Below are 16407 nucleotides of genomic sequence, written 5' to 3'. Positions count from 1 at the left end.
GAAACAAAATTAAACTCATTGTTGAACAGAATATCATAAACATAAGTGGTCTGGTTCAGCTTGAAAGAGGAATATTGGGAAATGGAAAGTGGAAAGAAAGCAAAATTAATGACCGGGGTTGAAAAAGATAGTTTTACTACGTCACAGAACAGGAAACTGACCTGCTGTATGGCCTGAGATCGGTATCCTCTGAACTGGAAAAGGACTTAATTGAGGCTTGATCTGCAAACTGATAGTTAAGCGTTTTGAGCCCTGTCTGTTGCTCCAAAAATGGCTGAAGGAGCGATGTTGCACTAATAAAACAGATCACAATGGCATTTTAATCAGTTGCACAGAAGCCCAAAGACAAGGGAATTCAGCATGTAAGTGAATCTGCACGCATGTTTAGGGAAAGCACCTCTCCTGGAAAATTACAAGGACTAAGGGATAGTTAGTGGAACAAGCAGTGAGATGAGGAAGCAATCAATGACAGATTTACCTATATTTATGTAATTGGTTGTAGTGAAGAAACAGGGTATATCAAGAATGTTGGCATCCAATGTTGGGCACCACTTGAAATCAAGGGGGCTAGGAAGGTCTGATGGGTGAGTTTGCTGTGGCAGATTAGGAAACTAAATTACAAGGTATAATAGTAGACAGGCATAATAAACATTGAGTGAATACATCAATACAACAAATCTACAATCATTTGAAACACAAATTAAACAGGAAATGTGATCCACCTCTTGCTTACAAGAAAAAAAGATTGTATTAGATCAAAGAAAAAGACTTATGAAGTTGCCTAAAAAGGTAAGGAGCCTCAGGATTGGGAGCATTTCAGAATCATCTTGGGGGGGGGGGGGGGGGGGGAGAGAAAGGAAGTTGGTGGAAATAAACTGATAAAAACGGCGACTTCACCTTTCACTTTCACAATAGTATAATAGGTATTCCATTTGTATTATAATCACAGCTCAAATCTGAAAAAAATATACACTTCCACATGCAGTTGACTAATTTGAACCATTTGGAGAACAACTACTGAGCGCCCTAGGTTTTTTAAACTTGATTCAGGAAAAAATACACATACATTTTATAAAGGTGATACAAGGGGTGTTACATTGATAAACCGAAAAAAGCTGACAATGTTCTCCTCAAAACAGAGAAGGGAGGATTTAATAGAGACATTTAAACTCATAAATGATTTTAACTAAGTAAGGAAGATAGTTTCCACTTGCAAAGGTAAAAATGGAAAATGCTGGAGATAATCAGTGTGTCTCACAGTATCTGTTGATAGAAAAACTGATGACATTTCAGATCTGTGACCATAAGTGGAACAGGGAGAAGTGGGATGGTAACCAGACTGAAGGGAAAATTTAAAGTAATTTGGAAAAAAGCCAGGAGGAAAGGTTTCATTTATTTTGTACAGTTGGATTGTTATATTGAATGCTCCATATGAAGGGGAACTGAAACAGATTCAACAGTAACAATCAAAAGGGAGTTAGATAATTAGATGCAAAAAAACGTTTGCAGGGCTGTAGAGAAGATCATAGAGTAGAAGTAGCTAGTTGCTTTTTCATAGGAGCTGACACAAACTGGTTAGTACTGCTGCCTCACAGCGCCAGGGACCTAGATTCAATTCCAGCCTCGAGCAACTGTGTGCAATTTGCGTATTCTTTTTGTGTCTGCACGGGTTTTAAAAAGATGGCTTTATGACGTCACATTGCTCCAGTTCTCTCCCACAGTCCAAAAATGTGCAGATGCAGAGGACTGGCCATGCAAAATTGCCCACAACATCCAGGGATATGTTGGCTAGTTGGATTAGCCACGGGAAATGCAGGTTATAGGAATAGGGTGGGGGGGTGGGTCTGGTTGGGATGCTCTTCAGAGGGACAATGTGGCTTTGACAGGCCAAACGGTCTGCTTCCACACTGTAGGAAGTCCATGATTCAATGAAACCAAATGCACTATATGATTTGCTCATACATTTTCACAATAAATTTGGAGACATTGTTTATCAGTAGTTACACTGTACAGATCACTGACAACTGCAATAAGAGCACAGCAAGGCATTTAGGGTTAAGAGATTTCAATGGATTTGACAATTTACCTGGCTTTTAGCTAAGTCGAGGGATATCAATCACTGTCTCAAGAGCTTTCAGGTGCAATCACTGAAAACAATACTTGTTCTATTTATTTTCTTATTTGGAATCAACTTATCCAACGGTTTCAGACTTGTGAACCATGATTTAACTAAGATTAATTTCACATTAGTCACAGCTTGAAATCTTCCAGATTATTGAGCTTGCTGCTGATATTGCCATATGTTTTATTTAAGCTGGAAAGAAATGTACATCAATAGTTTTTTTTCCCTGATAATGTATAGATATCTGGGCAAGAATGTTGAGAGTAGTGTTGACAATGTGTTATACTGAGCTGGTTGTCTATTGGGTAGAACAAATGTGGGGAAACTGATGGAAGCCAGTATGTCCTACACTTCGAAGTCAATGTGGAATACAGAATTTTGGCTGATTCATTTTTAGCTGAGCTGAACGATTCCTGAAAAAGCAATATCCAAGATCTACATTTAAGTCTCATTCCACTACACCTTGGAAACGTCATAGTACAGGTGATGAAAATCGAGATTGTGTAAATTACAAAAGGCACTTGTATTGTAGAATCTGTTGGACTGAAGAAGGTAAGAGATAGGGAGGGTCTGAGACATTGCAAATTGATTAGGGTTAGGGTTGGGGTTGAATGAGAACTTTTAAATCAGTGTTGCTGGACTGAAAATCAGTATAGATCAATGAGCACAGATTGTGAATAAGTAGTGTCAGGTGCAGGTTAGGACAGAGGCATAGAAAATATTGAGAATACCCAGCAGGTAAGGCAGTAACTGTAGCAGAAAAATAGGGTTGACATTTCAGTTTTTAAAACCATTAGTCAGAATTGTGACAATCTTTGAACAAGATGCTGGTAGTGTGAAAAGTTTGGAATTACTAAAATATCTTTGGGATACCTGTAAATATCTTCCAAGTGTCTGAAAAGGATTTTTAAGAGTTTGTATAAGTTGTCAAGCAATACCTTTTCCTTGGTTAATTAAAAAAAAGTCCATGTGCCCTAGTCGGCACTTAACCTGGAAGCAGCACAAAAGGAAGGAAGTTATGAAAGCCATGTTGCCAGACACAGGGGAGGCAGAAGTAAAAGCTACTGCTGAAGATAGGAGGGCTATAGACGGAAGATGATCAGCTGACAGAGACAACAAAAGGAACATGAAATTTGTGTTAACGAGAAAGAAGCAAAGCACTCTGCGCATAGGTCAATTTTCTGTTTGACAGCAAGAAAAAAAAAAGTAGATGTCCAGAAGCTCTGGAAAAACAATTTACAAGTTACCAAAAAGAATTGGAATAACGTTTAAACTGAAAGACTAAAACTAAGCTATACGGACTCTGCACTAACTCAAAAGATAATCTGTTATATCTACAATCCCATGTATAATTTGGCTAATAGTTTATGCTTAATTTGAGTTGATTCTGATTTGTGCTGAAGTCAAAGTTACAGAAAGTAAAACCTGGTTGGCAATTTTTTCATTTGGATGTAACCTTGCATATTTTGGTTGATGGTTTCCCTACTGGGATCATAGCAGAACTGGAAAATTCTGTAACAGATTTTGCACAATTACAAAGATGAAGAAAAGGAGAAAGGAGGACAAAAGAACAAAACGGAAGGCTTATGGAGTCAAATGCAAAATTGATTAAATGAAAAATGAATGATGATGGAAGACAAAAGCATAGCCGGTAATCGGTCAGATAAAATTAAAGACAGCTCTAACAGAAGTTTAATTGGCAAGAACAGAAACATCACCAACACTGTCAGGGAAGTTATTTTTTGAAAAGTCTGATTTCAATGTTGATACCAAAATATTGTAAAGTGCCTACTTGATAGGCCAGATGCTGTTCCTAGCAAAACAATCACTCAAATTGCATTTGGTTTCCCTCATGTAGGAAGCTGTAACATGACAACCAAGTGCAATTAAAAACAAAATATGTAATTCTTAATTCGTTCGAAGGAGGGTTCAGGGTCCTGGACGTCCTGAAGGGAAGAACCAAAAAGGCAGTTTATGCTTCTCCTATGTTTGCATGGAACGCTGCCAAGGGAAAAAAAAATAAGCATGAACCAGGATACTGCCACGAAAGAAGTCCTTTCAGAACATTCTAAATTTAGAGGAGGAATAGAAAAATTGGTAGTCGCATTATGTTGTAAAATGATCTGTTGAACATGATGGGCTGGAAGCTGAGGATAACAGGAATTGCATCGTAGTTGTGGTAGTGGTAGACAGAAGCCTGGGAATGCAATGGATTCAGTTGGGTACCTTACCATCCACCACAGAGGTGCACTTTGTTTCAGAAGAAAGGAAAAGACACATCAAATGTACTGGTGTAGAAGGTGCAAACAGCAAATATTGTCACAGCCAGAAAAAAAGGAGAACGCTGTCAAGCCTTTACAGGAATTTGGTGGGAAGAAGTGTAAACAAGCCTGTCAGAAGAGGGATATGTTCAGACGGTCTGAAAGATGATGATTTGATGCTCCGAAATAGGACTGTGGTCCAAAGGTGAAAAGGAGGAACTGTCGAGAACTGCCAATCAGCCTTCAACGTAAAGGGTGGATTGCCAAACAACGTGGTTTGGTTAGCAGATAGCAATGTGAGGATCAGATACAAGAGAGGTTCAGAAGGTGGTAAAGCAGAATGATTGAGTGCAGCCAACTGAGATGACCAAATTCCTTGACAGTTCTCAATAAAAGGACCAAACGAAGTAAGAGGGAGGGGAGGGAAGTAGGTATAACAAGAATTCTCAATACAGGAAAGAGTGTTCACTTTGCAGGGAAGACTTCTGGCCAAAAAAAAAACTGGGTATGCAGGTATTAACATCTTGTTGAGTTTGATGAGATGAACGAAGAAAATAAATAAATTGCAGGGCACCTCTGAAATAACAAGTCTGAACACTGAACAGAGATATCAAGCACCCGTGTTATAAAGCATGGCGTCAGTGTAGATTTATGGTCACAGCAACCGCAGTAGTTGCAGGAACACTGAGTATTATGGAGATATCTGTAATCACAGATGGACCTAAATCATGGAATTCAATAATAAATCAACTTGGGATAAGTCAGAGGAAGAGATAACTGCTGAGGAAATCAAAAGGTTGTGAATAAAGGGGAATGAAGTAAATATTATGGAGTTTAGACAGGCAACTTGATTTGAAACATAAGATAAGACCCTGGGTTGTCTTGACAGGCTGCTAATGAGAGAATCTAGAATGAGGGGTTACTGTTTCTAAGGTTTTGGAGTAGATCTGTAGCTCGGAGTTGTGGGTGTTAAGGTTGGTTGGCTCACCGAGCTGGTTTGTTGTTCCACAGACGTTTCGTTACCGTGCTTGGTAACATCCTCAGTGCAGCCTCTGACGAAGCATCGGTGTGTTTTCCTGCCTGGTTTTTAAACTCTGGGGTCCGTTGCGATGGATTGCCTCACTTCCAGGTTTCCTCTGTAGTGGAATGTATATGGGATCGCGTTCAATGTGTTTACTAATAGCCTGCTTTGTGGAGTGCCATGCTTCCAGGAATTCTCGTGCTTGTCTCTGCCTAGCCTGTCCCAGGACCTTGGTGTTGAGCTAGTCGAAGCTGTGGCTCTCCTTGTCCATGTGGATTGAGATGAGCGAGTACTGGTTATGTCTTTTTGTAGCCAGTTGGTGTTCATGCACTCTTGTTGTTAGTTTCCTTCCTGTTTGTCCGATGTAGTGTTTCTTGCAGTCTGTGCAGGGGATCTTGTAGATGACATTCGTCCTGTCCATGGCAGGGAGTGGGTCTTCAGTTCGGGTGAGCACTTGTTGTAGGGTTGATGTGGGCTTGTGTGCCACTCTGATGCCCAGCGGTCGTAGAAGTCTTGTAGTGAGTTCTGACATGTTCCTGATGTAGGGTAGTGTGGTGAGTGTATCGGGGCATGTAGAATCTTTCTGATGCTGTTCCTGTAGGCATACCCTGACCCAGTTCTTTGGATATCCATTATCCTTGAACACTTGCAAGAGGTATTCCTCCTCCTCTTGGCGTACTAAGTGTTCAAGGATAACAGAATCCAAAATCACTGTCAAATAAAAGCCAATTCTACAAACAGTCTCACTGAATCTCGGGGAAAGGGATGAGTCAGTGGTCAGTGTAGAGTTAACAAGGTGTAGAGCTGGACGAACACAACAGGTCAAGCAGCATCAGAGGGGCTGGAAAGCCGACGTTTCAGGCCTAGACTGTTCTGAAGGAGGATCTAGACATGAAACATCGGTTTTCCTGCTCCTCTGATGCTGCTTGCTGTGTTCATCCAGCTCTACACTTTGTTATCTCAGATCTTCCAGCATCTGCAGTTCCTACTATCTCTGGGTAGAGTTACCTGATTTCAAAGAAGGAATAACTGGATTTTGGGTAGCATGAGCTGGATTCACATTTTGTCCAATGACTCAAATGAAAAGTGTTCATGAACACCAAGTGGTTTGACTCCTGTCTGAACAGCTGCCTTTGTAGCAAGACAGCAGAGGTGCCAGTAACTATGGAACCAAACAACTATAACGTCAGTCACAAGAGGAGAGTAAACTGAAGAGGAGTAAACAGCATTAGAATTATAAGTTTATGTAAGTGAGAAAGCTGTATTCTGAAAACTTCAGACAGAGGAGGTGGAACATCACTCAATAGAAGATTCACTCTAGACAGCCCCGACTTATTCCATTACAACTACAGGACGGAGTCATATCATATATGTGGAGAAATGATTAAATTGTTGGTTAATTATTGAAAAACTAGATTCTCACATAAAGAGCAACTTTTTAAATTTGAAAGGAACTGATATGTCACATTAATATAAACTTTAATCAATGCTTTCAAACTGTACAATCTTTGTTGATTTACTACAAAAGAACTAACAACAGCATGCTATCCAAATCTTCCCAGTGTTATGGTGAGGTTATAGCTTATGTTATCTCACATAAAGAGCTCATTGTACCAATGTACTTAAACTATTCACTGTCAAATCTCTAGCCTGTGGCATCTGAGATCTAAGGTGAATTCCACTCACTGTTTAAGTTTAAGGTGACTGCTGAGGAACCATTTAGTCAGTTACAACCACAGAATACCAGAAACTGTGTCCTGAAGACAATGAAGAATAAACTTTAGTTCCAGAATGTGGGACATTCCATCGAATCTTCTGAGGGCAGACTTTTAAAACAAAATAAGCATAAAAGAAAACATGATTTATCAAAAGAGTCCTTGTAATTAATAGGAATCAAAGTAACAGGCATACTTGCAAAGGAATTGGGGCATAAAACTACAGGATCTTTTTGGGTTTGCAGTTCCACTTGTGTTTTGGTGTTTGCTTAGGTACAGAAATCCTTTCGGCATCCAATATATTTTGCCTGATAAAGGCTGTAATATTTCCAAGGACTAACACTTCTGAGCCTCAAAAAGAAACCAAGTGATTGTCTAAGGCATGCTGAACTAGATAAAATAGAAAATTTACCCCAGTGGACTGCTTCTGGATAGTTTACAGTTGAGTTCATAATAATTGCCCACTGTTTTTACTGCAAATTATTTAAACATCAGTATGTTTTCGTGGTGATTTAGTAAATTATTTTGTTTTCTTCTTTTTGTAGAACTTAAAGATAGTGTGAATCCTTTCAAAATTACTAAACGACCTGTATCAACTCCCGAGGGATTAGAAAGTGAAAGAGACCTCTCAGATTCAAAAGGCAGAAAGCTTGACATGTGGTTTCAAACAAGAAAGCAGCATTTGAAAATTCTAAGTTTAACAACTAAGGAAAAAAGAAACAAATCTGGGTCCAAGGAGTAGTCTTTCTCTAAAATTGCAATCAGTTTTCATTTAATTACTAGAGTTGATCTAATCCTTTCAACTGTGTAAATCCAATCATTAATTCTGGAAACGATATTGAGCAGGCCATCATGAAACTTTGAGATATCATCTTCCTCCTGCTTATGCATTCAAATCAAAGGCACTTCAAACAGGAAGGAAGGCGGTGTGCAATCACCTTGAGCCAGTCATGTGCACCCTTTGTAGCATGCTGCAAGAAATGGCACTCAAAAGGGCATATGGCAGGAGGCCAGGCAACTTTCCTCAACAAATTCAAGTATAAAAAGTTACATGAGGAAGAAACACTAACTGAGCTCTTTTCCTTCTTTAGGAGCATATTACTGCAGTTGCTGGAATCTGTACTAAAACAAACAATACTAGAAATCACAGCAGGTCAGACAGCATCCATGGAGAGAGCAAGCTAACGTTCAAGTCTAGATGACTTATCATCAGATCAGATATCCTTATTTTTGATTTCCTTTTCCTTCTTTGAACATATACATAAAAAGCTTCTTCTTCGATCCTCTTTGACTAATTGTTTTCTACTCATTAGTTCTTTGCTTCCCCCTACTTTTCATGCAAATAGCTCTCCTGATCCAAATTCAGTTTTTAAAACTTTCTCCACCTCCTCTCACAAAAGACAACACCCCAACTTGAAAACATATTGCTGTTTATTCAGTGTCGCTGCCCACCACGCACCCCCTCCCAACCATCAGCTGACATTGTGGGTCCACCTACAACAAATAGACTGCGATGGTTCAAGAAGGAAGCTCACTACCACCATAAGGGCAACTAGGGGTGGACTGTAAATGCTCAACAAACCGGTGACATCCACATCCCATGAATGAATATAGTAAAAATTGCAGCATCAGAAGTTTGAAGGTAGAGTTCTATTAAAATGGTAACTTACTAGAGGAATAGTGTAGGGGGATGGGCTTAGATTAGTTCACAGGCCAGCACAACATCGAGGGCCAAAGGGCCTGTTCTACGCTGTATTGTTCTATGTTCTATGAACTCCATCTGTGTTGTATAGACTGGTGTCGTCTGGTTTCCACCAAAAGAGAGGACCAGGTAAAAGAGAAAAGACTAAATCGCAAGTCTAACCATGTCCCACAGCTCAATAGACATGAAGGAGACCAACAGCCAAATCTAGCAGTTGACCTCGAAAAGTGGCAAATAAAACAGGAGCATTCCCTCTCCAGCTTTCAGACATGAGACACTTTGGGGCAAAGATGTGTATTCAAATTCTCCTCTATCTGGATGCTATATTGAGAATTTAAAAATGGGTAGCAAAACATCACAGACCAGTCTGTAACTTGGATGGATCACCAATTATTTGGTAGAAAAATAATTAGAAACACGACCGAGGTATGAACAATTGAAACAATAAATTACCTGCTGTGTATAGTTTCTGTCAAATAATAAACATTCCCCACACACAGTAGGAACCAAGTCCCACTGACAGGTTATACATGTTTATTATGCATACAGCAAGCACATATCATCTATCGCTTCTTCACCTCCAGCATCTTAGAAAGTTAACTTTGATTGAAACTAAACTGAAACTAATTAAACACTAATGAGTTCCACAATAATAAAACTGTTCCTCTGTTACATTTATTTACATGGAAACGGGTGAAGGATGAATAACATTTTGACATTATCCTAATGGGCAGACAATCCATCTATTTCAAACTACATTCTCCACACAAAATGAAGCACAATTAAAGTGGCATCAAGTTCAGAAGGCGGGAACTCTCAAGATAAGGCATAAGAGTTGTCAGTCCAATCAGCCAAAGGCATCGATTAAATCTCAAAAATTAGATTCTACAAAGCTGCGAGGATTTCTTCATAACTCTTCTATGAGCCAACAATGGGACCATGATTTGAGTTCAGCTGAGGAACAAATAAATCAACCACTCAATCTGTCACTCCGGTTCCTTCCTGAAAATAGTTTTGGTGTTTGATGCACTCAACCAATGGCAAAAGAAGAACTGCTGAGCTGATCAATATTTCTTTGTGAAAAACCCGTTCTGAGAACTCTCTCCATTAAGAAGATGAAATGTCAGTACTAGCTTGTACAGAAACAAGTTAAATGTAGGAACAAATGCCTACTGAGCATTTTTTATCTGAAGTTCCATGGCTTGATTTCCTTGTGTATAAACAGTAAAAGGTATCCAAGACAAATGGAGCAGGGCTAATGACTGGCTTTACACAGACAGGATACAAAGTAAAAATACAATAGGTAGTGCCCTTCTCAGGTACTATTATATAATTCGAGACACAGAACAGACATATAAATATAGTTGCAAAAACAAAAACTTAACATGAACTAATTGTTTAAAATAATCAAAAGTAGTGTTAGAGGTTTAAGAACAAAATGAAACAAAAGTATCAGTTTGAAACTAACAAGGAAAAAACGGCACTAAACATATTGCCAATGTTACAACATTAAATGAATGTAAGCTTCGATTTTGCTATTTCATTCTCTGCAGCAGTTTGGGAAGGAAATATCTGGAAATATTCCTCAAAGAACAAATCATTTATGTCAGTTTGTAACCACATTTGTGAAAATTACAAATTATTCCTCATGTTTATACAATGTTGACTTCTCGATGACCACAGAAGAAAAATTACTTCACCTTATTGAGGCAACATATATGACACTTATTTGGACCTTGCAGTCAAAAATTGTTGGATTCCACATGGATGTTTGATGATAATGGTCCTGAATTACTTTTTCTCAAAAATATTTGTAGCTGCGAGTATGACAATGAGGACATCTTAACATTTTGCTTACACAGCCGGTAAAGCCTCTGTATACAGCCCTGTATACACTGCCACACTGCAAAATCAACAGGGCTCTAATATTGCTGCTCTAAGAATTAACTTAGCATTCAGTATTCCCTCACTACATAATTGGGAATCACTAGATGCAGCTACCCTTGTTCCTTAGACTGAAAACATTGAACGGAAAGGGGAGGTCAGTATAAAAATTAAGATCTAGTAGATTAATGGCACCAGTAAGCAATGGGAGGAGGTGAGAATCTGGCAATTTAAAAAAAGGATATGTCATATGAAATAATGCGTCAAAAGTACAAGACAGATAATTCAATATATAAAGGTTATACATAACAGGGTCCTTTTAGAGATCCTGCAAGTTCTGTTTTGTCCCACCTTGAGAGTCATCCGCTGATCCCGCAGTCCAGTCAGAATAGAGGACCCGCTCCCCAGGAGATCATCCATTCCTTTGTGAGCATTGTGTAAAGAAGTGTTAAACTGCAAGGACTCGTCTATTGCTATTGAGGTGTCAGCATCCTGCATAAAAAATGGGAGGTCCTCATTACCTGCTCAGATTCCTTTTAGTACCAAATAATAACAATGTTTATATGTTTCATCTCAGTATGTATTTACAAATATTCAATTATTTGGGCAAATTTGATTACAGGCTATTCCTCAATCTTTGTCAAAGTATCACTTTTTTAAAATAGTAAGGCAGGCTGTGAAAATAATAAACTAATAGAAATGTAAATGAATTGTCAAACAATGTGAAAACACATGAGAACTGCAGTGCATTTGTAAACTTAAGTAAATGTCTTCTATCAACGTGGTACTGTCCAGGACCAAACAATGCATCTCTAATCATTCAATGAATTAGTTCATATGAAACTGGAGATAAATGTTTAAGGCTATATTTGCAGAACAACTAAAGTATTGTGTGAACCTGTGTTTGTTTTGATTGAGATTGTCTGCTTCTCTCAAGTTAAATCCTGACTCTGGACTTAGATCGTGACTTCACACCAGTCTGAAGTACAAACAATGACACTGAGTCTACTGTGTCGTGAGTATGCTTCAGCCTGTTAATGTAGTCAAGTAGCTAATCTACAGGTTAAAAGACCTTCTGCATCCAAATCTATTGGGGATTTTAGTTCCCCGTATTTAGCAACCATATTGTGCAACTCAACACCGCATCTTTGTAAATTATCTCTACAGCTTTGATAATTGGAAAAGATACAAACTTGAAGTGTCTCAGATGCCTCCCATCTAAAAGGTTCATTAACTCATTTACACAACATTAACTTGAAAAGTGCAGAATTGTACAGTTATTTTCCTACCAGATCACTACATGTTAAATTCAGAAGAACAGATATACAAAATTTTCTTAAGCTACAGCACTGGGAAAACTAGCAGGACGACCTGTATTTCACATGTAAGATTCTCAATGTTCTATATTTTCACATAAACTCCTTGCATCTCAGAAACTGACTACTGGGGTAAAGAGATATAACTGCTACACTGTAACCACACAGAACTTGCTCAGAGGTCTCCTTTCTAATGCTGCAACCCCTCCACCAACATGGACAACCAACAGCATTCTATTCTAAGCAAATAAGCAGGGATCTGAATTTTCTAATTATCAATTTTAAGAAAAAAAACTTACAAACGATAATCTGCTGTTAAATAATTGAGGTTCAACAACTGGCTCAATAGCAAGAAATTCAAGCTCCTGCTGCTTGTGTGGTGGAACCTTCAGCCTGTCTGTGCTCCTCACTGCTTTGGTTTTGTTCCAAAAGTAAATCAAAAACCAATGAGTTAGAGATGTTCAAAGAACAGCATATATACTAGATTGTCAAAATAACCATCCTTATCGATTGCACTCCATTTTACCAGGTTTGAACTCGTGCCTGGAAAGGCAGGACTCAAACCATCACCACATAAGGAGAAACACTAGTCACTCACTCTAAATATTTGCTCATTAGTGACAACCAGTAAACAGATACACACCGGATTATCCAACAGAGCTAATTTGGAGGTAAGCAGAAACTACTATCCATTTTACAACTAGATGCTAGTAATTGCATAATTTGTGCCAACAGCACTGAGGTGTTAAATCCTTCTATGCTCCACTATGCTCCCTTCTTTGCATCTCCACCCTTACCTTTGATGGAGGGGGAGGAACTTACTAATTCTTGTCTTCAGACAGGCCATTAAAGTAGTTGTCCATCTTTCTGACCATTTCCTTTGCTCCTGACCAGTCACTTGCCACAGCTCCTAGTCCAAGGCATCCCAGCCTCAAACCACCAGTTGCCAAACTCCCTCTTCCTGTAGAGGGGCTACTCACTCTCCTAACTGTACCTGTCCTCAGCTGCTAATGATCCAGTTAATTCTTCTTGAACTACTACTGTTCATAGATCTTTCAAAACAAATGTCATTATTCTCCTCTTCCGAAAAAGAACATTCTGGATTCCTCAATTCTGGTCAAAGCTGCCTCATCTGGCAAGTACTGTTGTCATGGAATTTCCATCCATGAAGAACAATATTGTCCAAGAAGTCAAGGACACCCTTTGTAATTATGATAATGAGCAACTGCATATTCTGTTTGATGGTTGACCATGTACCTTCTCTAATAGGATGTCCTGCTATTGTTTTATTTCCATAGGTCCAGACAAGCAATCAAACCAAATGCAATGGTATATTCTTCAAAGTTCAAAATGTTGAATCCGGCACCACCATTTATAACCTCACTGCTGATATTCAGCATTATTTCCCATGGCATGTTCTCTCAACTGCACAGACTTTGACTATTACCTGCTCACTAGTTATAATGAAGCAAGAATCTCCCTCAACTGAAGAATGGAACAAAAGATGCCAGCCTTTGGAGTTATCATTGAAATCTTTGTATCTTAAATACAACTAGATCCCCCTTCTCGAAATCACAACGGGTCAGGTGGCATCCATGGAGAGTGAGCAAGCTAACATTGAGTCTAGGTGACTCATCAGAGCATGAGCTGCCTGACCCACTACAATTTCCAGCATTTTTTGTTTTCAATACAGATTCCACCATGTGCAGTAATTTGCTCCTACATCCCTACGCGCAGCTGTTCATTTAGCCTGAACTCTAATGATGCAAAGTTTCAACTCCCACACCATCAACAACATGATTGTATGCAACATCTTTAATGGTGGAAAATAACCTAAGGCATTTCAGGAGTATTATTAAACATTAAGACACATAGGAGAGAGAAAAAAGGTGACTAAAAGTTTGGTCAAAGGAGAAAGAGGTTAAAGAGGCCATCCTGTAGCAAAGAGACAAAGAGGCAAGAGATTTCAGGAGGGAATTCCAGAGAATACAAGCTTAAGTTTTCATCAGCTGAAGGCACAGTTATCAGTGACGAGATTACAAAAGTCACAAATTCTCAGAAGTTCAGAACTGGAAGATGGCAGAGGTCAGAGAATTCTAATTCACAGAGAGAATTTGAAACAGGTAATTTTTTTAAAATTGAGGTATTGTCATATTAGAAGTTAGTGTAGATTAGTGAGCATTGGAACATTGTGTGAAGAGAACTTGCTATGAGTTATGATTCTAATGAATCGGGTTTATGGAAAAGTAGGAAATGACAGGTCCATCAGGTGAGCACTGAAGTAACAAAGGCACAAAAGACATGAGACTTTCAATGCAGGTGATCAAACCTAGAAGTACAGACATGTAATATTATGAAGATGGAAGTAGTCTCAGTGATGTAGTCAATGTGGCCAGACATCCAAGTGTATCTTGGAGCATCTGCTTCAATCTCTGCAAATATTAGCTCCCTTCTCCATTACTTCAGTACCACTACCACCAAAATTTGATCCACATCAACACCTCCAAGTTCAACAATTTCCAGTGCTAAGTCAACTTTTCAAGATTTTGTTTCCACATTAATCTCACAGTTGTGTAGAATTCTGCCTTCCTACAAGAACATTCTTTAATCTCACCCTCTGACATAGCCCGCAGTCACCATTCTTCCCAGTTGCACATGCTCTTTGCCCAGTTCATTCTTTCAAAATATGTAAACAGAAACTTAGGAAGCACCTAGAACCATTTGAGAAAATAGCTGCAGGTCATCTATAACAAACACAACAGATGTCACAGCAAAAGGTGAGGTATTGGTCAAACAAACCAAATATAACTTGTATAGAATATTTCCCGTGCAGTTAGGAGAAACAATTGCAATTTTAAGACTGGCCTCGACCATTCTCCTGCTTCTACAAGTGAAGCATTCCTTTTCATGTACCCGGCACAAATGCAATTTTCTGGATCATTCTTTGTTCAGAAGCATTAGTGCTACATCACAACTTTGCAGCAAGGGGCAGCGATTCAGGGGAACAAAGTCTTTCCAAATTTACTCCAGACACTGTTGACTACTGCATGACATTTTCTGCTGAGGATTGACCAAACTCTCTCGATAAGACCTAAAACTTTAAGTCATGAAACGCCTCAAAGCTGCAGTACTCAGTGTTTTATCAACCAAAAGACTCAGAAAAGTTTTGATTTTTATGACAGAAACTGACTCAGTAATGATATTCTTCGAAGTTCAAAATGCTGACTCTGGCACCACCATTTATAGCCTCACTGCTGATATTCAGCATTATTTCCCATAGCATGTGCTCTCAACTGCACAGACTTTGGCAATTATCTGCTCACTAGTTACAATGTGCCAGTATCCCCATCAGCTGAAGACTGGAGCAAAAAGATGCCAGCCTTTGGAGCTATCATCGAAACCTTTGTATCTTAAATGCAACTACCTCCCCATTCTCGAAATCATGGCATGTCAGGCAGCATCCACGCAGCTGTTGTATTTACTTCAGTCCAAGTCAGCAGACCAAGAGGAGACCAGATCTTAAATACACACTAAAATGGTCATTATTTAGGATTATGATTTAATTTTTTAGCCAAATATTTAACTTACAATGTGTAGAGTGATCTTTGAAGGGGTAAAAACTTGCAGCCTGGGAATGTAATGTAATTTTTCAATGTGTCACATTATAATAGATTTTTCTGTAGAATCTATAGAATTCCTAGTGTGGAAACAGGCCCTCAGCCCAACCAATCCACACCAACCCTGAGACCATTATCATCTGAAAGTCATTGAATAGGAGGGATAACCAGACATCAGTTTTATTTTAACATCAATTCTGTTGGGCTTTTGATCAATATGAATGAAGGACTAAAGCAGAGGGCAACAGGATCAGAAAATTTGTGAATTCCATACATTAGCCTCCACTGAACAGAAATAACTTCACAAATGAAATATGCCAGAACTAAAATACTTTAACAAGGACTTTTTAGCTTCCTTACAGAATAATGTAGAAATGAAAGTATGTATGTTATTACCATCACTGCAGCATTACAGTAAACTAAAACTTACTACCTGAAGGCAAACATTCAACATATAATCATCCTCTTCCATTGTTCCCCTCCTCACCCTGAGCTGAATCCCTTGCCATAGGGGATACAAAGATTTACACCATGTATACATTCTAATGATTTCAGAACTTGAGCACCAGAACTAACAATTATCTGCTAACGTTGGCATTTTCCTTCTTAAGCTGAAAAGCAGAATTACCCAAAAGGCGGATATGAAGTTTTCTTTTCCTTGCATTGAAAGCAAAATACCCTTTACCTTTCTCTTTCACCCCTTCTCAATTCCTACCATTACCTAATGCAGCTAGACAGATAATGATTTGCCTCCAAGCCATCACTAGTG

General features: G+C 38.8%; 1 protein-coding gene across 3 annotated transcripts in view; it reads right to left on the bottom strand.

The window, feature by feature from the left end:
* Positions 1–16407, bottom strand: part of gosr2 (golgi SNAP receptor complex member 2) — a 50773-nt gene that overhangs the window by 11944 nt on the left and 22422 nt on the right. For 2 of the 3 annotated variants that reach the window (XM_048560870.2, XM_048560869.2), the window contains one exon: positions 11057–11197. The exons of the other annotated variant lie outside the window; for it this stretch is intronic. In XM_048560870.2, the coding sequence (XP_048416827.1) occupies positions 11057–11197 (141 nt within the window). The remainder of the gene's footprint in view (positions 1–11056; positions 11198–16407) is intronic. 3 annotated transcript variants of the gene reach the window in all.

This window comes from Stegostoma tigrinum, chromosome 31, assembly GCF_030684315.1.
Source record: "Stegostoma tigrinum isolate sSteTig4 chromosome 31, sSteTig4.hap1, whole genome shotgun sequence".
Taxonomy (NCBI): domain Eukaryota; kingdom Metazoa; phylum Chordata; class Chondrichthyes; order Orectolobiformes; family Stegostomatidae; genus Stegostoma; species Stegostoma tigrinum.
This window is presented reverse-complemented; position numbering and strand designations above follow the sequence as displayed.